Here is a 26,071-nt window from a genome sequence, read left to right as displayed (position 1 = left end):
TCGATTCCCCTACTCTGGGCAAGAGACTATGTGCATCTAACCGATCTATTCCTCTCATCATTTTATACTCCTCTATATACTCCCCTTCTTATACTCCTTTATATACCCTTCATGCTCCTGTGCTCCTAGGAATAGAGACCGAGCCTGCTCAACCTCTCCCTGTAGCAAGGAACTATGCACGGTTATACCCAGATCCCTCTGTTCAACTGTATTCTTCAATTCCCTACCATTTACCATGTACGTCCTATTTTGATTTGTCCTGCCAAGGTGTAGCACCTCACATTTATCAGCATTAAACTCCATCTGCCATCTTTCAGCCCACGCTTCCAACTGGCATAAATCTCTCTGTAGACTTTGAAACTCTACTTCATTACCCGCAACCCCACCTATCTTAGTATCATCTGCATACTTACGAATCCAATTTACCACACCATCATCCACATCATTGATGTACATGACAAACAACAGTGGACCCAACACAGATCCCCCTGTGGCACCCCACTCGTCACTGTCCTCCAACCTGACAAACAACCATCCACCATTACTCTCTGGCATCTCCCATTCAGCCACTGTTGAATCCATCTTGCTACTCCACCATTAATACCCAACCATTGAACCTTCTTAACCAACCTTCCATGAGGAACCTTGTCAAAGGCCTTACTGAAGTCCATATACACAACATCCACTGCTTTACCCTCATCAATTTCCCGAGTAACATCTTCAAAAAATTCAAGAAATGACCTCCCAACGTCTATACACAATACTCTGACTGAAGAAGGCCAATGTGCCAAAAGCCTTTTTGACCACTTGTCTACCTGTGACTCGACCTTCAAGGAACCATGCACATGCACTCAGAGATCCCTCTGTTCGACAACATTCCCCAGAGGCCTATCATTCACCGTGTAGGTCCTGCCCTTGTTAGACGTCCCTAAATGCAACACCTCACATTCCATCAACCATTCTTCAGCCCACCTGACCAATCGATCAAGATCCCGCAGCAATCTTTCACAACCATCTTCGCTATCTGCAAATCTACCCACTTTTGTATCATCAGCAAACTTGCAAATCTTGTCCTGTATGTTCTCATCCAAATCATTGATGTAGATGACAAACAGTAACGGGCCTAGCACCGAACCCTGAGGCACACCACTAGTCACAGGCCTCCAACCTTCCACCATCACCATCTGCTTCCTTCCATGAAGCCAATTTGCTATCCATTCAGTTATCTCTCCTTGGATCCCATGCGATCTAACCTTCCAGATTTGCCTACCATGCAGACCCTTGTCGAATACCTTATTGAAATACTGTGCCTCTTGAAAAAGAACTAACCTAGGAAACAATAGAGGTCCAATGCAGTTGGATATAGAAAACAGCAAATATAAGATGAGCTGGAAAGAGTACAGGGAAGATTTATGAGGATGCTGCCAGGACTAGAGGGGTCTAAGCTATAGGGACCGGTTGAGTAGGCTGGGAATCTATTCCCCAGAGCAGGAGAATGAGGGGTGATCTTACAAAGGTACATAAAATCATGATGGATCACAGCTTAACGCTGTCTGTTAATCTACAAGCTCTACATGGACTAATGGGAACGATGGCCCTCGGGAAGAAGCAGGACTAGTTTCACGGCACCTGGCTGGTGTCCCGTCAGTCCAGGCAGGGCTGGTAGGGTAGCCCGACGAGACAGGCAGAGTTGTGCTGGATTTAGCCAAAGCAAGACAATATCCAGAACCTTGCCTGCGGCTTCATCCCCTCTGAGATGCGTGGTTTATAATAGACAATAGAATATAGGCGCAGGAATCGGCCATTTGGCCAATCGAGTCAGCACCACCATTCCATGTGATCATGGCAGATCATAAACAATCAGTACCCCGTTCCTGCCTTCTCCCATATCCCCCGACTCCTCTATCTTTAAGAACTCTGTCTAGCTCTCTCTTGAAAGCATCCAGAGAACCAGCCTCCACCGTCCTCTGAGGCAAAGAATTCCACAAATTAACAACTTTCTGTGTGAAAAAGTTTTTCCTCATCTCCGTTCTAAATGGCTTACCCCTTATTCATAAACTGTGGCCCCTTGTTCTGTACTGCCCCAAAATTGGGAACATGTCTCCTGCCTCTAGCATGTCCAAATCCTTAATAATCTTATATGTTTCAATAAGATATCCTTTCATCCTTCTAAATTCCAGAGTATACAAGCCCAGCCACTCCATTCTACAAACAAATGACAGTTCCGCCATCCCGTGAATTAACCTTGTAAACCTACGCTGCTTTCCCTCAATAGTAAGAACGTCCTCCCTCAAATTAGGAGACCAAAACTGCACACAATACTCCAAGTGTGGTCTCATTAGGGCCCCGTACAACTGCAGAAGGACCCCTTTGCTCCAATACTCAACTCCTCTTGTTATAAAGGCCAACATGCCATTCGCTTTCTTCACTGCCTGCTGTACCTGCTGTACTTTAATTGGCTGATGAACAAAGACCACCAGATCCTGTTATATTTCCCCTTTTCCCAGCTTGACTCCATTTAGATAATAATCTGCCTTCCTGTTTTTGCACCAAAGTGGAAAACCTCACATTTATCCACATTAAACTTCATCTGCCATGCATCTGCCCACTCAGCCAACCGGTCCAAGTCACCCTGCAGCCGCATAGCGTCCCCTTCACAGTTCACACTGCCACCCAGCAACTGTAAATTTGCTAATGTTACTTTTAATCCCTTCATCTAAATCATTAATGTATATAACAATTACAGCACGGAAACAGGCCATCTCGACCCTTCTAGACCGTGCCGAACACATAATCTCCCCTAGTCCCATATACCTGCGCTCAGACCATAACCCTCCATTCCCTTCCCATCCATATAACTATCCAATTTATTTTTAAATGATAAAAACGAACCTGCCTCCACCACCTTCACTGGCAGCTCATTCCACACAGCTACCACTCTCTGAGTAAAGAAGTTCCCCCTCATGTTACCCCTAAACTTCAGTCCCTTAATTCTCAAGTCATGTCCCCTTGTTTGAATCTTCCCTACTCTCAGTGGGAAAAGCTTTTCCACGTCAACTCTGTCTATCCCTCTCATCATTTTAAAAACCTATATGAAGTCCCCCCTTAACCTTCTGCGCTCCAAAGAATAAAGCCCTAACTTGTTCAACCTTTCTCTGTAACTTAGTTGCTGAAACCCAGGCAACATTCTAGTAAATCTCCTCTGTACTCTCTCTATTTTGTTGACATCCTTCCTATAATTAGGCGACCAAAATTGTACACCATACTCCAGAATTGGCCTCACCAATGCCGTGTACAATTTTAACATTACATCTCAACTTCTATACTCAATGCTCTGATTTATAAAGGCCAGCACACCAAAAGCTTTCCTTACCACCCTATCTACATGAGATTCCACTTTCAGGGAACTATGCACAGTTATTCCCAGATCCCTCTGTTCACCTACATTCTTCAATTCCCTACCATTTACCATGTACGTCCTAAATGTATATTGAAAATAGCTGTGGTCCCAGCACTGAGCCTTGCGGTATCCCACTAGTCACTGCCTGCCATTCTGAAAGGGATCGTTAATCCCTACATTTTGTTTCCTGTCTACCAAACAATTTGTTATCCCTGTCCGCACCCTACCCCCCCCCCCCCCCCCCCCCCCCCCCCCCCCCCCCCCCCCCCCCCCCCCCCAATACCATGTGCTCTAATTCTGCCTACTAATCACCTATGTGGGACCTTATCTAATTATTTCTGAAAGTCCAGGTACACTATATCCACTGGCTCTCCCTTGTCAATTTTCCTCCTTACACCCTCAAAAAATTCCAGATTAGTCAAGCATGATTTCCCCTTCGCAAATCCATGCTGACTTGGACTGATCCTGCTACTGCTCTCCAAAAGTGCCGCTATTTCATCTTTATAATTGACTCCAGCATCTTCCCCACCACCAATGTCAGGCTAAATGGTCTATAATTCCCTGTTTTCTCTCTCCCGCCATTCTTAAAAAGTGGGATAACATTATCTACCCTCCAATCCACAGGAAGTGATCCTGAATCTATAGAACATTGGAAAATGATCACCAATGCGACTACAATGTTGAGAGCCGCTTCCATAAGTACCCTGAGATTTTGACCATCAGGCATTTGACCATCAGGTATTTATCTGCATTCAATCCCATCAATATGGGAATAACCGTGCATAGTTCCTTGAAGGTGGAATCTCATATAGATAGGGTGGTAAAGAAAGCTTTTGGTGTGTTGGCCTTTATAAATCAGAGCATTGAGTATAGAAGCTGGGATGTAATGTTAAAATTGTACAAGGCATTGGTGAGACCAAATCTGGAGTATGGTGTACAATTTTGGTTGCCCAATTATAGGAAGGATGTCAACAAAATAGAGAGAGTACAGAGGAGATTTACTAGAATGTGCCTGGGTTTCAACAACTAAGTTACAGAGAAAGGTTGAATAAGTTAGGTCTTTATTCTCTGGAGTGCAGAAGGTTAAGGGGGGCCTTGATAGAGGTTTTTTAAATGATGAGAGGGATAGACAGAGTTAATGTGGACAAGCTTTTCCCTTTGAGAATAGGGAAGATTCAAACAAGAGGACATGACTTCAGAATTAAGGGACAGAAGTTTAGAGGTAACATGAGGGGGAACTTCTTTACTCAGAGAGTGGTAGTGGTGTGGAATGAGCTTCCAGTGGGAGTGGTGGAGGCAGGTTTGATGGTATCATTTAAAAATAAATTGGATAGGCATATGGATGAGAAGGGAATGGAGGGTTATGGTATGAGTGCAGGCAGGTGGGAATAAGGGAAAATAATTGTTCGGCACGGACTTGTAGGGCCGAGATGGCCTGTTTCCGTGCTGTAATTGTTATATGGTTATATGGTTATAATATTTCCTGGTACACAAAAATACACAGAAACCCTTCTTCAGATTGAAGGTCTTCAGGTCTGAAGAAGGGTTTCGGCCCGAAACGTTGCCTATTTCCTTCGCTCCATAGATGCTGCTGCACCCGCTGAGTTTCTCCAGCATTTTTGTGTACCATCGATTTTCCAGCATCTGCAGTTCCTTCTTAAACAATATTATTTCCTGCCTAATGTGAATTTCTTTCAGTTCCTCCATCACCCTAGATCCTCTGGCCACTAGTACATCAGGGAGATCCTCCTTAGTGAAGATGGATCCAAAGTACCTGTTCAACTCGTCTGCCATTTCATTGTGCCTCATAATAAATTAACATAAGGGGAAGCTCACCAAGACTGGGTTAATTGGATGAATGATATTTAATTGGACATGAATGTGGCTCATTTGCCCAGGCCAGGAGAGCAGCTAAAGGGGACGTGAAATTGCAGTTCTAAGTGGGTTTTCCCACTTTTCCCACTGAGAGTAGGGAAGATTCAAACAAGGGGACATGACTTGAGAATTAAGGGACTGAAGTTTAGGGGTAACATGAGGGGGAACTTCTTTACTCAGAGAGTGGTAGCTGTGTGGAATGAGCTTCCAGTGATGGTGGTGGAGGCAGGTTCGTTTTTATCATTTAAAAATAAATTGGATAGTTATATGGATGGGAAGGGAATGGAGGGTTATGGTCTGAGCGCAGGTATATGGGACTAGGGGAGATTATGTGTTCGGCACGGACTAGAAGGGTCGAGATGGCCTGTTTCCGTGCTGTAATTGTTATATGGTTATATGGTTATATGGGTGGCGGAGAGAAAGAATTGGGGGATTAAAAGAGGCCTGGCAAAACTGGTTTACTCTAGAGGACAAAAGTGGTGTACACTTGCCCTGAAGTGTAACCATGCACAAACAACATACAATTAGCAAAAATAAGGGTAAAAATAATGTTACACAATATTTTTAATGTACAATTTCTACACATGTATATTTGTTTTGAATATACATTGACATACACAACTGATTGCTGAATGAGGCCACTCATTACCTACAACCGATACAACTCTACACGCAAATTTGAGAGCGTTTATGGGATTTCTAGAGATGACAAAACAACCAACAAGACAATTTGGATATGAAATGTTGGTGACTGGGTTCAAGAAATTGCATAGAAATGATTCTGACCCTAGTTTCCATCTGAAAATGAATAACCTTGGACAAAATATTCCATGAAACTCAAGGAAGATCTAAATTAATTGTTTAGCAATGATACACTGGACGAAAGTTATTGTTGAGGAATAAGAAATATCCACACTCCAAAATACAATCTTTTTGAGTCATAGAGCTATGAAACCGGTCCTTCGGCCCAACTTGCCCACACAAACCAACATGTTCCATCTACACTGGTCCCACCTGCAAGCGTTTGGCCCATACCCCTCTAAACCTGTCTTATCCATGAAACTGACTAAATGTTTCTTAAAATATGCGATAATGCCTCAACTACCTCCTGCGGCAGCTCGTCCCATCACCCACCTCCTTTTGCATCAAACGTTACCCCTCAAGTATTAAATATTTCCCCCTTCACCTTAAACCTAAGACCTCTGATGCTCGATTCCCCTAATCCAGGCAAGAGACTCGGTGCATTTACCTGAACTATTCCTCTTATGATTTTGTAGACCTCAAAAAGATCACCCTCATCCACCTGTGCTTCAAGAAATAGAAACCTTGCCTGTTCAACCTATCTCTAGAGCTCAGGCCCTCGAGTCCTAGCAACATCCATGTATATCTTCTGTGCACCCTTTCCAGCTTGACAACATCTTTATTATAACATGGTGCCCAAACCTGAACATAATACACTGTGTCTATCTCCAGTGTAAACCAGCTTCTTTAGTTCCTCAAGGGCCTGTCCCACTTACGCGACCTTGGCTCGCAAATTACGTGACCTCGTGGTCGCTTGAAGCGTACAGTCACCGTATGGCGGCGTGGGCCGGTCCCACTTAGAAGCAGGAGCGGTATGGAGTTGTGCGGGGCTGGTCCCGACATCGCGCGGGGCTCCGAAATTCCTGCAGTGACCGAAATCTTTGCGCGCCAGTGGCCTGTCGGCCCTCGTATGCACGCAGGCGCATGGCAGTTGTACGCAGCGTCTTGACGGCGGACGCAGCGTATTGATGGCGTACGCCTAGCGCGTGGCGTTGCGTGATGACGTCAGCACTTTTGAAACCAATCCATTATTCTCATTCTAATCACACAGGCAAAGCTCGAGCCTGAATATGGACACAGAACTCTTGACTAAACTGCTTCACGCAGCCAAATCCATCCTCGCTCTTTATTGTTAATTAAGTGTCATGACCCGAATTTGTGAATTTCTCAATATCTCTCGTGTTACACCCAGTTGATTAGAATTTTCAACCTCAGTCCACCACTTTTCAAAGCCATCCCACGGTCCACAATAACAGCTCATTTTGGCCTAAACCAAATCACTAATACAATTTCCAGTTCAAAATGCCGTCGCTTTTGTGTGAATGAAGTGAAGGCTTGGTGATTAGAAGTGCATATCTGTGGTTTATAACAACACGTTTATATGCGGAAATGACGTCAGGCGCGAACTTCGCGCGACATCCGCTTCCTGTTGGTCGTGCAAAACGCACGCAATCGCATGCAAGTGGGACAGGCCCTTCACACTCTAAATGTGGCCTCACAACTTCTGTACTCAATACTGTGATGAAGGCCAATGTGCCAAAAGCCTTTCTGACACCCCATCCATCTGTGATGCCATTTTCAACTAACTACAGTATATACCTGCACTCCTAGATCCATGTGCACTACAACACTTCCCAGAACCCAACCATTCACTGCCTAGGTTTGCCCTTATTAATCTTCTCAAAATGCAACATCTCACATTTCTCTGTATCAAATTTCATCAACCATCCCTCAGTTCACCTGCTCAGCCGATTAAGATCAACCATCTTCACTTTCTACAATACCACCCACTTTAGTGTCATCTGAAAACTTGATAATCATGCCTTGTACGTTCTCATCCAAATCATTGATGGAAATGACAAACGACAATGGGCTCAACACCGAACCATGATGCACACCACTAGTCACATGACTGGCCACTCGTCTTGTTTTTGTTATACAGGTACTTTTATTTTGATATTATGATATTGTTCAGTGTAGTTTTACACACCATATGTTTTAAGCAGAGAGAGGTGCATTTATCACAGAAATAGCATCATCCTACACAAATACCCTTCAGCTTAACATCTTAGAAAATACCCGATCCAAAGATGTGCAAACAATGATAATTTAAATGGCACCAAAAAATCATCGGGACTTCCTTCAATCCGGGACATTGCGTGCAAACGTTGCTTATCCAAGGCCAACAGTATTATAAAAGGCCCCACACATCTCCATCATAGACTTTCACTCTGCTGCCCTCGGGCAAAAGGTATCGCAGTATAAGGAGCAGAATGGCCAGGTTTTGCAACAGCATCTTCACCCGAGCCATCAGACTCTTGAATTCCATATAATGTGCCGCCACTATTATCTATTTTATCCATTTTATCTATTTTATTTATTTTATCATTTTGTTATTTTATGTTGCACGGTGAGCCAGATGCAACAAAATTTCATTCAGACTTGCATTTGTTGGTGCATTTTTGAATGACAATAAAGTCTTTGATTGATTTGATTGATTGATTGATTGATTGATTGATGACCTCTACCTCTTGGTCATATTGGGACTAATACACTTGAACTCTGAATCCTTGCTCTGACAAGGATTATTCCCATCCATTTAAATGTTCACAGTAACCACAATATGGCAGACACAAACATGAAAATCTGGGAAGGAAAGGAATCACTTGCTGAAATAATTAATGGTACTACGTCAATAATGAAATAATCCATTCGAGGTGTTGAAGGAAATCTAATGGAAGAACATCTTGAAATGGATCCTTCAGAACAAAGAAAAATAAAGTCACAGCTATATTATTGAATGGTCGAAGTGATGAAAACATGACATTAACATCATTAGATTGGAGCATGGTGAGAAACCAGGTTTTTCACTTTAGATTGATATCTTATTGCCCATTCCCTTTATGGTATACAAGTAAACGTTCATGATTACAAAATGATTTTAAGCATGTTAATTCTTTTAACTGTGTTCCACTCCTGTGTTAAATGTCAGAGATAACATGATAATTCTTTGTACAAAAGGTTTATATTCTAAGCAGTTCACCAAAGTCCTTGATCCTGTTTTCACATGGGAAGATATGATGGAGAAATAAGTAAGGTAACATAAAGATGTCTACCTCTCTGGTCCACACATTATGAAAACTCTAATAACATTTTTTAGAGATTTCCATCTGAAAGACGATTGCATCTACCAGACTTTTAATCACCCTTAATCTAACAGTCATGAATTGTTCCTGTTCAAGTTCCAATAATACCGTACTGCAGTGATTGGTCCCAAACTGCTGGTGCACCCGAGAAGACATTTATGTGTCAGATGGACTTTGACTCCAAGTTTAAAACAGAGTGAACAGACCGATAAAAGTATCCCGACCTGAAATGTCAGCAATCCATTTTCTGAAGGGATATTGCCTGACTCATCATTACTCCAGCATTTTGTGCCTATCTTAGGCCTATCAGCTATCTTTATTTGGAAACAAATTAATGGTACTAATTCCTGGGGTACCATTGATAACACCCACAATAAATAACATTATTTATAGGGACAAACCAGGGCTCGAAATTAGCGATGGCCCGGTTGCCAATGGCAACCTACAGGCCCGCCCGGCAAACTAAAAGCCATGCCATTTTGCACTGGTTGGCAAGCACCCGGGATCATTTAATTCTGAGTGGGCCCCCTCTCTATCTTTCTCTCTCTACCTGTCATGCTCCGTCTCCATCCTCCATCCCGTATCTCTAGAGAGAGTACAGAGGAGATTTACTAGAATGTTGCCTGGGTTTCAGCAACTGAGTTACAGAGAAAGGTTGAACAAGTTAGGGCTTTATTCTTTGGAGCGCAGAAGGTTAAGGGGGGACTTGATAGAGGTTTTTAAAATGATGAGAGGGATAGACAGAGTTGACGTGGAAAAGCTTTTCCCACTGAGAGTAGGGAAGATTCAAACAAGGGGACATGACATGAGAATTAAGGGACTGAAGTTTAGGGGTAACATGAGGGGGAAATTCTTTACTCAGAGAGTGGTAGCTGTGTGGAATGAGCTTCCAGTGAAGGTGGTGGAGGCAGGTTCATTTTTATTATTTAAAAATAAATTGGATAGTTATATGGATGGGAAGGGAATGGAGGGTTATGGTCTGAGCGCAGGTATATGGGACTAGGGGAGATTATGTGTTCGGCACGGACTAGAAGGGTCGAGATGGCCTGTTTCCGTGCTGTAATTGTTATATGGTTATATGGTTATATCCGTGTCCGTGTCTCACTCTCCGCTTGCTCTTCATCCGCCGGCATGGCAGGCCGCCTTACATATGCGCACTGCCGCGGCCTGTACATCCTCCCCCTCCACATGCACACTGCCACTGCCACTGGTTAGCGTAGGCCACTTTGTCCCTCCCTTTGCATTGTGGGAGATCTGGCCGCCATTGCTGTTCAGTCGCTGCCTCACCGCGACCGCTGAAAAACAACGCAGAATCACTCCCTGGAGCTGCAGTAACTCCCTGGAGTAACTCTTGCTTCTTAGTTTCCTGATCCTCCAAAAATATTCCAAATGAAATTTAAATTGGTGGACCCACCACCACCAAACTCCAAACTCTGAAAAATAACAGGCTATTGCATTTTATCTGTTTATTTATTGTGTATATATATATGGTCTATGGTATATAGACACACTGAACTTTTATCTCCTGTTCTGTATTATGTTTACATATTCTGTTCTGCTGCAGCAAGCAAGAATATCATTGTCCTACCTGGGACACATGACAATAAAATTCTCTTGACTCTTGACTTGGACTTAAGCAAAAAAGGGTTCATGGGGAAAAAAAGAGTTACCTAATATTTATTTGCGTCTGGACGGGTACCTATAATAGGGTGAAGACTATTCCATGCTTTAATTGTGTGGGGGATCTCCATAGAGCAGCCAGCATCACTGGATAGAAGAAATTGGGTGACGTTTTGGGTAGAGACCCTTCTTTGTACTCCCTCTGGTTTTAGTGTTTTTAGTTTCATTTAAAGATATAGCGTGGAAACAGGCCCTTCGGCTGACCGAGTCCACGCTGACCACTGATCACCCGTACACTAGTTCTATCCCACACATTAGCGGAGTGAGTCAAGAGTTAAGAGTGTTTTATTCTCTCACGTCCCAGTTAGAACAATGAAATCCTTACTTGCAGCAGCACAACAGAATATGTAAACATAGTACTCTGTAAACAATGTTATGAATGTGAAAAAAAAAAACCAGTGTATTTATATGAATATATAACTGTACACACACACACACAATTTCCCTACTGGGATTAATAAAGTTCTATTGTATAGTATTGTGTGTGTAGGAAGGAACTGCAGATGCTGGTTTAAACTGAAGATAGACACAAAAAACTGGAGTAACTCAACAGGTCAGACAGAATCTCTGGACAAAAGGAAAATATTATGTTTTGGGTTGGGTCTGAAAAAGGTTCCTGCACACCTTTGGAATGTGGAAGGAAACAAGAGCACCTGGAAAAAACCCATGTGATCAAAGGGAAAAGGAGCAAACTGCATGCAGACAGCTCCCATATTCAGGATCAATTCCGGGTCTCTGGCAATTTTAGGCAGCAACTTTATGGCCAATGTACTGCCCCATAGTCTTGAACTGAATTAAAACATACAGTAGCTGTAAAGGGGGACATAGCGTCACTTAAATATTTAAGACTGAAAATGGATAGTTTCTTTTTTTTAGTAACCAAAGTTATCAATGTATATTTTTTTGTGTGTTGGAAAAGTGGCACAGCTGGTGGATTTGCTGCCTCATACGCCAGAGATCTGTGTTCGATCCTGTCCTCGGGCATTGTCTCTGTTGAATTTACACATTCTCCCTGCAAGCGTGTAGGTTTCCTCCCACATCCCAAATACGTATTGGCTTTGTAGGTTAACTTGTCTCTGTAAAATTGCCCCTAATGTGTGGGGAGTGGGTGAGGAAAGTGGGGTAATAGAACTTGTGTAAATGGGTAGACCAAAATGCTGGAGAAACTCAGCGGGTGAAGCAGCATCTATGGAGCGAAGGAAATACGCGACGTTTCAGGTCGAGATCTTTCTTCAGACTGATGTGGGGGGTGGGAAGAAGAAAGGAAGAGGCGGAGACAGTGGGCTGAGGGAGAGCTGGGAAGGGGAGGAGAAAGCAGGGACTACCTGAAAATGGAGAAGTCAATGTTCATACCGCTGGGGTGTAAACTATCCAAGCAAAATATGAGGTGCTGCTCCTCCAATTTACAGTGGGCCTCACTCCGGCCATGGAGGAGGCCCAGGACAGAAAGATCGGATTCGGAATGGGAGGGGGAGTTGAAGTGCTGAGCCACCGGGAGGTCAGGTTGGTTAATGCAAACCGAGCGGAGGTGTTGGGCAAAGCGATCACCAAGCCTACGCTTGGTCTCACCGATGTAGTGCAGCTGACACCTAGAGCAGCGGATGCAATAGATGAGGTTGGAGGAGGTGCAGGTGAATCTCTGCCACACCTGGAAAGACTGCTTGGGTCCTTGAATGGAGTTAAGGGGGGAGGTAAAGCGACAATTGTAGCATTTCCTGCAGTTACAAGGGAAAGTGCCAGGAGAGGGGGTGGTTTGGGTGAGAACGGACAAATTGACCAGGGAGCTACGGAGGGAGCAGTCTCTGCGGAAAGCCGATAGTGGAGGAGATGGGAAGATGTGGCCAGTGGTGGGATCCCGTTGGTAGACAAAGCTGGAGAAAATCAGCGGGTAAGGCAGCATCCATAGAGCGAAGGAATAGGAGTGGTTTCGGGTCGAGACCCTTCTTCAAACTGATCTCGGTGGGGGGGGGGGGGGGGTTGGAAAAATGGAAGGAAGAGGCGGAGACAGTTGGCTGTGGGAGAGCTGGGAATGGGAGGGGAAGGAGGGAGAGAGCAGGGACTACCTGAAATTGGAGAAGTCAATGTTCATATCGCTGGGGTGTAAACTACCCAAGTGAAATATGAGGTGCTGTTCCTCCAATTTGTGGTGGGCCTCACTCTGGCCATGGAGGAGGCCCAGGACAGAAAGGTCGGATAGATTGGGAAGGGGAGTTGAAGTGCTGAGTCACCGAGAGATCAGGTTGGTTATTGCGAACTGAGTGTAGGTGTTGTGCGAAGCGATCGCCAAGCCTGCACTTGGTCTCACCGAGGTTGATCATACACTGAATAATCCAACCAGAATTTTGTTTGGAAGTGGAAAGAAACAATAGAAATTGCATCCATTGCAACGTGTAGAAAGAGATAATATACTGTATTGTAATTTTGCTGCATGTGATTGTGGTATATATCATGTCTTGATTGGTGAATATGTTTAGTTTGTGACTTTATTTGAAGCAGAAATAATATGTGAATGCTTCATTGACCATAATTCTGACTGGTAACTATACACTTCGTCCGAGCACATTATTGCACGCATCATGCCCACCTAAACTGTCATTTGGCAACGTAGAAAGCTGCCTAGGTTGCCGGCTGGCAACAGGGATAAAAAAAAATAAGCGAGAGCCCTGCAAACCATTAATTAATGCAAAGTATGCAATGAGGCAGTATTATCATACAAAAAGCAAAAAACCAATTCTCCCCAGTACAATTTATGTGATATTTTGAAAAATATACACATCAATTCAGCCCTAATCAAATTTAAGAATAAGGAATAAGCCATTTAGAACGGAGACGAGGAAACTCTTTTTCTCACAGAGAGTGGTGAGTCTGTGGAATTCTCTGCCTCAGGTGGAGGCAGGTTCTCTAGATGCTTTCAAGAGAGAGCTAGATAGGGCTCTTAAAAATAGCGGATCAGGGGATATGGGGAAAAGGCAGGAACGGGGTACTGATTGGGGATGATCAGCCATGATCACATTGAATGGCGGTACTGGCTCGAAGGGCCAAATGGCCTACTCTTACACCTATTGTTTATTGTTCTATTGTCCTACCTTGACAATGCTGTCCCCCATAATGTTACCTGTGTGATTCTTTGGCTCACTCGAAATGTCTGATAACAAAAATTGTTCAGACATATCGCTATCAGAAAATCACCCACATTTTGAAGTTTATAAGTGCAGGGATCTTGGAATGATCTTTTTAGGCAAACCATATTGCTCTCAAGCTAAATACGTGTCCATCCCCTCATCGTTAGACCCCCTCCAGTTTGCCTATCGCCCCAACTGTTCTACGTAAGATGCCATCTCTACCATGCTGCACACAGTACTCACTCATCTGGAAAACAAAAACACCTACGCCAGAATCCTGTACGCAAAATTGCTGGAGAAACTCAGCGGGTGCAGCAGCATCTATGGAGCGGAGGAAATAGGCGACGTTTCGGGCCGAAACCCTTCTTCAGACTGAAGTAATGTCCCGGCTCTGGAACTCTTTATCCAGAACTGCCGCCGCGACGTCAACTGCCTCAACTTCTCCACTCCCCTGTCTCACTCCAATCTCTCCCCCTCTGAACGCACTGCCATTGAATCACTCCGCAAAAACCCAGATTGGGTCATCGAACCAGCCGACAAGGGAGGTGCCGTGGTAGTCTGGCGCGTCGATCTCTACAAAGCTGAGACCACGCGCCAACCCTCGGACACCTCCTCCTACTTACCCTTGGAACATGACCCCACTGACGAGCTCCAGGCCACCATATCTAGCACCATCACCGACTTCATCAATTCCCACGCCCTGCCCGACCAAGCTTCCAACCTCATCGTTCCCCAGCCCCGCACAGCCCGTTTTTACCTTCTCCCCAAAATCCACAAACCCGGCTCTCCCGTCAGACCCATTGTCTCTGCCTGTTCGTGCCCCACCGAACTCATCTCCACATAACTTGACTCCATACTATCCCCCTTGGTCAAATCCCTTCCCACCTATGTTCTAGACACCTCAGACACTCTCCGCACCTCCTCTCTCCAGAATCCTGTACATTGACTTCAGCTCAGCTTTTAATACCATCATCCCACAGAGACTTGTGGAGAAACACCTCAGGCTCGATCATGCTGAGCACCGGCTCCCCTCAAGGCTGTGTGCTCATCCCGCTGTTGTTCACACTGCTCACACATGACTGTGCTGCCAGGTTCAGGGACAACAGGATTATAAAATTTGCAGATGACACCACAGTGGTGGGACTCATCAGTGGAGATGATGAATCAATGTACAGGGAGGAAGTGAAACAACTAGTGGACTGGTGCAGCTACAACAACTTAGAATTACACGTCGACAAAACCAAGGAGATGATAGTCGACTTCAGGAGGTTGCAGCCCAAACACACACCCTTCAACATCAGTGGCACCACGTTAGAGAGAGTGGAGAACATAAAGTTCGGCGGAGTGCAAATCACAGACAGTCTCACCTGATCCAGGAACAACACTGGGATTGTCAAAGGGGCCCATCAGCGACTGCACTACCTGAGGAAACTCAAACAGGCCTCACTCCCCACCAACATCCTCAGGACTTTTTACAGGGGCACGGTGGAGTCTGTACTCACGTACTGCATGAACACGTGGTACTCCAACTGTGACAGCTCAGACAGGAAGTCTCTGCAGAGGGTAGTGAGGGGAGCAGAGAGGATCATTGGCATCTCCGTACCCTCGGTGCAAGAAATGTTCCAGAGCCACTGCCTGAAAAAAAGCACTGAGAATAGCAAAGGACAAACTGCACCCCCTCCACACACACCTGGATCTCCATCCATCAGGCAAGAGATACCGTAGCATTAACGCCCGGACAACCAGACTGCTAAACTGTTTCCTTCCACAGGCTGTGAGGCTGCTAAACAGTCACTCCACCTGATTCTGCTGCCTTTTGCACTGACAATTTAATAACAATTCTGGCACTGGCCACTTAAATCATCTGCCCTGGACAATTTATGACAGTTTTTACTTGTATTTTAATGTTGCTGTTTTTACCTGCACTTTTTTTAACTATTCGTATTGTTTTTATCAGGGTCTGGATTGTTTTTATTGTTTTTATTCATGTGTGAAATGTTTATGTTTTATGTGCTATGCCCTGGGAAACATATTCTCATTTTGCACTGTACAACTGTTGCTTTGCAAGATGACAATAAGGACAATAAAGGTTGATTGTCTGAACATTCTCTGTAGTTTAGATCAGTTTAGAGATACAGCGTGGAAACAGTCTCCTTGGCCGACTGAGTCGGTGCCAAAAAATAATCACATGTACACGAGTTCTATGTTCTACCTGTTTCACATCCTACACACTAGGGTCAATTTACAGAAGCTAATTTACCTACAAAACTGCATGTCAGGAATGTGGGAGGAAATTGGAGCATCCCGAGCACTAAAGTGGGTACTAATGTACATAGAAACATAGAAATTAGGTGCAGGAGTAGGCCATTCGGCCCTTCGAGCCTGCACCGCCATTTAATATGATCATGGCTGATCATCCAACTCAGTATCCCGTACCTGCCTTCTCTCCATACCCTCTGATCCCCTTGGCCACAAGGGCCACATCTAACTCCCTCTTAAATATAACCAATTAACTGGCCTCAACTACCCTCTGTGGCAGAGAGTTCCAGAGATTCACCACTCTCTGTGTGAAAAAAGTTCTCCTCATCTCGGTTTTAAAGGATTTCCCCCTTATCCTTAAGCCTTGTTCTGGACTTCCCCAACATCGGGAACAATCTTCCTGCATCTAGCCTGTCCAACCCCTTAAGAATTTTGTAAGTTTCTATAAGATCCCCTCTCAATCTCCTAAATTCTAGAGAGTATAAACCAAGTCTATCCAGTCTTTCTTCATAAGACAGTCCTGACATCCCAGGAATCAGTCTGGTGAACCTTCTCTGCACTCCCTCTATGGCAATAATGTCCTTCCTCAGATTTGGAGACCAAAACTGCACGCAATACTCCAGGTGTGGTCTCACCAAGACCCTGTACAACTGCAGTAGAACCTCCCTGCTCCTATACTCAAATCCTCTTGCTATGAAAGCCAACATACCATTTGCTTTCTTTACTGCCTGCTGCACCTGCATGCCTACCTTCAATGACTGGTGTACCATGACACCCAGGTCTCGCTGCATGTCCCCCTTTCCCAATCGGCCACCGTTTAGATAATAATCTGCTTTCCCGTTTTTGCCACCAAAATGGATAACCTCACATTTATCCACATTAAACTGCATCTGCCAAACATTTGCCCACTCACCCAGCCTATCCAAGTCACCTTGCAGTCTCCTAGCATCCTCCTCACACCTAACACTGCCCCCCAGCTTAGTGTCATCCGCAAACTTGGAGACATTGCCTTCAATTCCCTCATCCAGATCATTAATATATATTGTAAATAGCTGGGGTCCCAGTACTGAGCCTTGCGGTACCCCACTAGTCACTGCCTGCCATTGTGAAAAGGACCCGTTTACTCCTACTCTTTGCTTCCTGTTTGCCAGCCAGTTCTCTATCCACATCAATACTGAACCCCCAATGCCATGTGCTTTAATGTACATAATGATGATGGTTGTCAGAATTTACAGCAAGATTTTAATCATTTGGGCAGGTGGGCTAAGGTATGGTTGAAGGATTTTTTTTAATGTGAGGTGTTGCATTATGGCAAGTCTAACATGGACAGGACCAACACAGTGAATGATAGGGCTCTGGGAAGTGTTGTAGAGCAGAGGGATCTTGGAGTGTTGGTGCATGGTTTCTTGAAGGTGGAATCACAGGTAGATAGGGTGGTCAAAAAGGCTTTTAGCACATTGGCCTTTATCAGCCAGAGTACTCAGTATAGACTTTGGGAGATCATGTTGCAGTGATATGACAATGAGGTCACATTTATAGTATTGTGTTCAGTTTTGGGTACCAATTTATATGAAAGATGTTGTTAAGTTGGAAAGGGTGCAGAGAAAATGTACAAGGATGTTGCCAGGACTCTGGGGTCTGAGCTACAGTGAGAGGTTGAGCAGCCTAGAATTCATCACACGGAGAGCAGGAGGATGAGGGTTGATCTTATAGGGAGGTTGCACGTAAGGTCACTGGGTCATAGGGCATGACGCATGGAGCTGTTCGATCCGTCCGGAGGACATCCGTAACCTCCAGTTTATGTTATTATTGCAAGAAACGCCTACTTTCCTACCTGTTCAAAATGCCAAAATGTTGATTTTTGAGCTGAAAAATAAATTGTGGAAGTCGGGGTCAGTGTGAGAGACATGTCCCCAACTTTGGAATTCTAAAAGTGAAGTGAAATATAGGTAAATAGAAGCGAGAGCTGAAGGGACAACAGCAGCTAAAGTGCTTGGTAAACATTGGCTGTGCAGATATCGGAATTGAAAATATTGGGAATTATCGCGTTTGCTCACTACATTTCATCAACAGTAAGGCATTATTTGTGTTTTTTTTTGTTTCCTTTGGTATCTAAAAAGTCTCAGAAGTGATAAATTTGGCTAAATTTTTCTTCAGATGCATTTTCCTTTTGTATGTAAAAACCCACTTGAGAACCATGGGTGATTTAAAATAATTACAGCCAGATTTATCGCTTCTGAAACTTTTTAAATGCAGTCACAGGGAGAACGTAGAAACTCTGTATAGAAAGCACCCATGATCAGGCATGAACCTCTGTTTCTGGCGCTGTGAAGCAGCAACACTACCGCTGCACGACTGTGCTGCTCTAAATTGTAACATTACATTTTGCACTCTCTTTCCTTTCACTTTTTGCACTCCCCATCATACTCAGGAATGACACACAAATTGCTGGAGTAACTGAGCGGGACAGGCAGCATCTCTGGAGAGAAGGAATGGTTTGATTGTCTTCATGCATGCTATGAGTTGCCTGAATTAACCTAGGTACACGTGGTAATAATGAACCAATACCAATATTATACAATATCCCCAGCAATCTGCATTGAGGTACAACCATCACTGATGATCATGAGCCAAATTAGATGTAAGTCGGCACCACAGTAATAAAAGAAATGTCTTAATACAATATAATTATATGAATCACAATTCACAAAACTCTTAAAAAGTACCACAAGGCAATCATTCAAATGAAAAGTTGAATCTATTCATTTTATTCTTTATGCAGACCATTAATGATACTTGTCATTAGAACATAGAACAGCACAGCAGAGGGATTGCTTGAGCCAAACATGATATCAAGTTAAACTGATCGCATCAGCCTGTACGACAACAGCAAATGTCCCAGCACAGATCTCTACGGAACTCCCCTAGTCACAGACATCCAACCAGAATATCTTCCTTCCACCACAACACTCTGTCTTCTATGAATCAGCCAGTTCTGAATCAATATGGCCAAGTCACAGTGAATTCTATGCATCTTAATATTCTGGATCAGCCTATCATGAGGGAAGTGATCAAAAGCCTTACAAAAATGTATGTATGATAACATCCATCACTCAACCTTCATCAATCTCCTTCATCAACTCTCAGAAACACTCAAGTTTGTAAAAAAAAAGACCAGCTGCGCACGAAATCGTGCTGGCTATCCTTAATCGGCCCATTCTCTTCCAACTGGGAATAAATCCTATCTTGAGGAATACTTTCCAATAATTTCCCTACCACTGACATGAGGATCACTGGATTCTCTCCATTTCCCTTTTGAAGACTTTTCAAGAGAGAGATTTAGGAATCAAGGAATATGGTGAAAAGGCAGGAACGGGGTACAGATTTTGGAAGATCAGCCATGATCTACTCCTGCACCTATTTTCTACAGTGCCCTCCATAATGTTTGGGACAAAGACCCATCATATATTTATTTGCCTCTGTATATCTCCATCATTTGAGATTTGTAAGAGAAGAAAAATCACAGCAAAGTAAAGTGCACATTGTCAGATTTTATTAAAGGGTATTTTTATATATTTTGCTTTCACCATGTCGAATTTACAACTGTGTTTACACATAGTCCCCCCATTTCAGCGCACCATGATGTTTGTGACACATGGCTTCACGGGTGTTTGTAATGGCTCAGGAGTGTTTAAATGCCTCCTTAATGCTCTTTCTTCCAGTCTTTCCATCACCTTTGGAAATATTATTGCTGTTTGTCAACATGAGGACCAATGATAGTCAAAGAAGCCATTATGAGACTAAGAAACAAGAATGCTGTTAGAGACATCAGACAAACCTTAGGCTTACCAAAATCAACTGTTTCGAACATCATTAAGAAGAGAGCACTGGCAGTGGTGAGCTTACTAATCGCAAGCCAAGGAACACCTCCACCGCTGATGACAGAAGAATTATCTCTGTAATAAAGAAAAATCCCCAAACAGCTGTCCGACAGATCTTCAGGAGTCAGGTGTGGATTTGTCAATGACCACTGTCCGCAGAAGACTTCATGAACAGAAATACAGAGGCTACACTGCAAGATGCAAACCACTGGTTAGTCGCAAAATTAGGATGGCCAGGTTACAGTTTGCCAAGAAGTACTTAAAAGAGCAACCTCAGTTCTGGATAAAGGTCTTTTGGACAGATGAGACGAAGATTAACTTATATTAGAGAGACCTGGGCGTCCTTGTACTGAAAGTTGGCTCACGGGTTATTGATAGGGGACGATCAGCCATGATCACAATGAATGGCGGCGCTGGCTCGAAGGGCCGAATGGCCTCCTCCTGCACCTAATTTCTATGTTTCTATGATGGCAAGAGCAAAGTACCTCCTATCTGCTTAAGTTCAAACAAATGTCTCAAAACATTGGCCGGCATTTCATTCTACAGCAAGACAATGATCCCAAACATACTACTAAAGCAACAAAGGAGTTTTTCAAAGCTAAATATTGTCAATTCTTGAGTGGCCAAGTCAATCACCCGATCTGAATCCAATTGAGCATGCCTTTTATATGCTGAAGAGAAAACTGAAGGGGACTAGTCCCCAAAACAAGCATAGGTTAAAGATGGTTACAATACAGGCCTGGCAGAGCATCACCAGAGAAGACACCCAGCAACTGGTGATGTCCATGAATCGCAGATTTCAAGCAGTCATTGCATGCAAAGGATATGCAACAAAATACTAAACATGACTACTTTCATATTCATGACATTGCTGTGTCCTAAAACATTATGGTGGCTTGAAATGGGGGGACTATGTTTAAACAGTGCTGTAATTTCTACATGGTGAAAGCAAAATGTTCAAAAATACCCTTTATTAAAATCTGACAGCGTGCACTTTAACCACATGCGATTTTTGTCTATTACATATCTCAAATTGTGGAGTACAAAGGCAAATAAATAAATGATGAGTCTTTGTCCCAAATATTATGGAGGGCACTGTATGATTCTATGTTAAACAAAGGAACATCATTGGCCACTCACCATGACAAAGATCCTCACCAAGGCTCCCACAATCTCCTCTCTTGCTTCCCTCAATGACCTGGGTTAGATCCCATCTGGTCCTGACCTGGCCACCTTAATGCTCTTCAAGAGCCCCAGCACCACATCCTTCTCAACCACAAGCTACCCCAGCATATTTGCAATGGCCCTTCATGGCCACTTTCCCTTCTAATCACCCGCATGAGTTCTTTCCTACTCAGTTTATATTCCTCATAACCCCGCCACATGCCTAACCCCAACTTTCTCATCAGACCTTCCATTTCCTGTCCTGCTGTTCTGGTTCCCACTTCCCTGCTATTCCAGTTAAATCCTCCCGAGTAGCGCGAGCAAATCTCCCAGCAAGACTGTTGGTGTCCCTCCAGTTCAGGTGCATGCTGTCCCTCTTGTAAATCTCACCTCTACCACAAACCAGATTCCAATGGCCCAAAAATCTGAATCCCTGTCCCATGCATCAAATCCTCAGCCACTCATTCATCTGTACTATTGCTACCCTCACTAGCCCGGGGGCTTCGTCCGCCAGCCGAAACCGGCGGAGAGGCTTCGACGGAGGTGGCCGGACTCGCTTGGAGGCTCCTTGGACATGGAATAACTCATCATATTGGGATGTAGTTGCAGGAGACATTGGGCATGGAGAACAAGGGCCAGTAGGAGTGTGAACCGGGGTAATGTCTCCCGCGATTAGAAGCTAAGTTGCAGAAGGTTGCCCCCAGGACACAAGATGACCGGCGAGGAGAAGAGAGAGACGACGGTTCGCGGGCCAAGCGGTCGTGTGTGACGGAGGGGATCGGGAGTCGCTCCGGTGGAACGAGCACACGGGAATCCAGACTGAACTCGATGAAATGACGACACATATTACAGCACTGGCATTATATGCAACATGAATTTCACTATATACTCTAATTTACATCTGTGACAATAAATATCCATTGAATCATGGAAATGGTAGCAATTAGTGCTTTTAGGGTTAGTGTAGATGCATGCTTGATGGTCAGCATGAAGATGGTAGATCGAAAGGCCTCCTTAACAGGATGTTAACTGGTACACATCTGTAACCACAGACAAAGTATGCAAGAAGTCTGAATAACAAAAACATTTGTTTTCTGAAATCTGGCAGCAATTTCACCAGATTGGAGATAAGATACTCTTCCAATAATGAAAGTTCATCAGCTTAAAATAACTTTCTTTCTACACGTACACGTTAACCTACATTTAATGATCTGTCTCTGAACATATGGCACCGATTACACGCATCAAATGTATTATAATACATTACACATACTAATCAAACAAACAATGATTAACACATAAACTTAATACAGAAGGGAATACAGTGTACTGTACCTCATCGTGTTCATTAGATACACTGCTCTTTGAATTTATGTTTACAGCTTAGGCAGCACTTTTACTGTGGAGTCGATTGAGAAGAGTGTTGCTGGCATTGACTTCCCCAAACAATCATTTCCTGAAACTTAACCTCGAAAGTGAAACTAGCTTTTGCAAGAAATGATGACAATGATCTTCCAATGTACCCGAGGCAGAACTGCCTGGATCCAATTACAAGCCCAGAGCACAATAGCAACAGAGTCACTACATTCACCAGGCCCAGCCTGATTGGGTGATCTTTTCTCTGCCTGCTCATCATGTCTGTCAAACATAACCAGTTGCCCAACTGAGAAGATCCTGTTTATCTCTTTGCCTCAAAAGAGGGAAGGGATATCACCCCAGGGGGACACATGAATGGCAAGGGTGCCAGACTAAATATTTGTGAACACTATGATACGATGCAAATGAATGTATGTATAGCCTCCGAGAATGTCGGAATAATTTTTCACAGTTCTTTTTTTGTATATCTATTCTGAATAAAGTTGATTTTGATTTAAAAAAAGGTTTTCTTTTCACAAGGCCACATTCAAAATGATGTCTGAAGCATTGGTAGCCCATAGTTTCACACTGTCACCAGGGGCTCCTGATTTCTTGTGTTGACCATATTACCTCTAAAGGGTGTCAACTGACGTGTCAGACAAAAGACTCTCAGCAAATGTTTAGTGCAACGTAATGTTTATTAACACTTTGATAATCACCTTGTTGGGAGTGTACCACAGGCCCCCAAATAGTGAATGATTATGGTAATTAGAAGAACAAATATGCCAGGAGATTGTAGGTGGCTGTAGGACAAATAAGGTTGTCGTTGGGGATTTTAGACAGTGCAGCATCTGCATTGCATGTTCTCAAAAGTGTCCTCAGGTCTTTGGAAAACGGGAGGTGCAAATTGATGAAATTTTCGTGGTTGAGCCTTTTGGGACCAGTGACCACTGTTCTATAGGGTTTCAGATAGTTGTGGATAGATACAGGGCGAGCCCACAGATTTAAATTCTAAATTAGGGCAAGGCAATCTTTAAATTTATTCAACAGGAACTCGCTCAACTTGATTGGAACAGGTCAATTGAAGGAAAAGAAACATCTGGTGGAAGTTTTTAAATGTGTGTTGAAACGGGTCCAGGACATGCATGTTCCAGCAAGAGTGAATGGCAAGAAGCGTAGGCATAAAGGAAGCTTGGATGACAAGAAAGAATTATGTTGTAGTCAAGAAGAAGGAGGCACGGGGCAGGTGTAGGAACTGGAATCATATGTTTTACTGGAGTAGTTTCAGGAATTGAGGAGCAAACGAAAGGAAGAAATCAGGTGGGCAAAAAGAGGACAGGAAATAGCTCTGGCAGAGAACATTAAGGACAATCCCAAGATATTTTTTAAGTACATTAAAGGAAAAGGGGGAGCCAGAAAATGGGCAAAGTCGTCAATGAATATTTCTCTTTAACACGACGACCAGGGAACTTGGGACAGTCAATGGTCGTGTCATGAGGGCAGTCGGTAATATGATTGAGAAGGTGCTGAAGCTCCTAATATGTATGAAGGTTGACATAACTACCAAGCCTGATCAGTTATATTCAAGGACACAGTGGGAAACCAGAGAGGAAATTGGAGGTCCCCAGGCTGAGATTTATGAGTGGTCATTAAATATGGGTGGGTGCTGCAGGACTGGAGAGTGGCTAATTACCTGGTAGGTGGGCAGATGCATGGCAGATGCAGTTTAATGTGGATGATTGTGAGGTTATCCACTTTGATAGCAAAAATAGGAAGGATGATTATTATCTAAATGGTTGGGAATAGGGGAACTACAACGGAATCTGGGGGTCCTTGTTCTTCAGACCATTAAAGTAAGCATGCAGGTACAGCAGGCAGTAAAGAAAGCAAATGGCATGTTGGCCTTCATAACAAGAGGAGTTTAGTATAAGAGCAAAGCGATTCTTCTGCAGTTGTAAAGGGCCCTAGTGAGACCACACCTGGAGTATTGTGTGTAGTTTTGGACTCAAAATTTGAGGAAGGAGATTTTGCTATTATAGGTTTACAAGAGTAATTCCCAGGATGTGCGGACTGCCATATGCTGAGAGAATGGAACGGCTGGGCTTGTATACTTTCGAAGTTAGAAGGATGAGAGGGAATCTTATTGACACATATAAGATTATTTTGGGTTTGGACACACTAGAGGCAGGAAACATGTTCCCGATGTTGGGGGAGTCCAGAACCTGGGGCCACAGTTTAAGAATAAGGGGTAAACCATTTAGAACAGAGAAGAGGAAACACTTTTTTCACACACAGTTGTGAGTCTGTGGGATTCTCTGCCTCAGGTGGAGGCCAGTTCTCTGGATAGTTTCAAGAGAGAGCAAAGTAGAGCTCTTAAAAATAGCGAAGTCAGGGGATATAACATATAACATATAACAATTACAGCACGGAAACAGGCCATCTCGGCCCTACAAGTCCGTGCCGAACAACATTTTTCCCTTAGTCCCACCTGCCTGCACTCATACCATAACCCTCCATTCACTTCTCATCCATATGCCTATCCAATTTATTTTTAAATGATACCAACGAACCTGCCTCCACCACTTCCACTGGAAGCTCATTCCACACCGCTACCACTCTCTGAGTAAAGAAGTTCCCCCTCATGTTATCCCTAAACTTCTGTCCCTTCATTCTGAAGTCATGTCCTCTTGTTTGAATCATCCCTATTCTCAAAGGGAAAAGCTTGTCCACATCAACTCTGTCTATCCCTCTCATCATTTTAAAGACTTCTATCAAGTCCCCCCTTAACCTTCTTCGCTCCAGAGAATAAAGACCTAACTTATTCAACCTTTCTCTGTAACTTAGTTGTTGAAACCCAGGCAACATTCTAGTAAATCTCCTCTGTACTCTCTCTATTTTGTTGACATCCTTCCTATAATTGGGCGACCAAAATTGTACACCATACTCCAGATTTGGTCTCACCAATGCCTTGTACAATTTTAACATTACATCCAAGCTTCTATACTCAATGCTCTGATTTATAAAGGCTAGCATACCATAAGCTTTCTTTACCACCCTATCTATATGAGATTCCACCTTCAAGGAACTATGCACGGTTATTCCCAGTTCCCTCTGTTCAACTGTATTCTTCAATTCCCTACCATTTACCATGTACGTCCTATTTTGATTTGTCCTGCCAAGGTGTAGCACCTCACATTTATCAGCATTAAACTCCATCTGCCATCTTTCAGCCCATTCTTCCAAATGGCCTAAATCACTCTGTAGACTTTGGAAATCCTCTTCATTATCCACAACACCCCCTATCTTGGTATCATCTGCATACTTACTAATCCAATTTACCACACCTTCATCCAGATCATTGATGTACATGACAAACAACAAAGGACC

General features: G+C 43.7%; 1 protein-coding gene across 2 annotated transcripts in view; it reads right to left on the bottom strand.

Moving 5' to 3' along the window:
- Window positions 1-26,071, bottom strand: part of LOC129716196 (interferon-induced protein with tetratricopeptide repeats 5-like) — a 36,948-nt gene extending 10,877 nt beyond the window's left edge. For both annotated transcript variants that reach the window (XR_008726609.1, XM_055666068.1), the window contains exon 1: window positions 22,664-26,071. Coding sequence is in view for 1 of the 2 variants with exons in the window: in XM_055666068.1 (XP_055522043.1) it covers window positions 22,664-22,677 (14 nt within the window). In the remaining variant the exon portion in view is untranslated. The remainder of the gene's footprint in view (window positions 1-22,663) is intronic.

Source organism: Leucoraja erinacea, unplaced genomic scaffold, assembly GCF_028641065.1.
Source record: "Leucoraja erinacea ecotype New England unplaced genomic scaffold, Leri_hhj_1 Leri_184S, whole genome shotgun sequence".
Classification (NCBI taxonomy): Eukaryota; Metazoa; Chordata; class Chondrichthyes; order Rajiformes; family Rajidae; genus Leucoraja; species Leucoraja erinaceus.
Note: the sequence above shows the minus strand (reverse complement) of the source record. Positions and strands in the feature narration are given on the sequence as shown.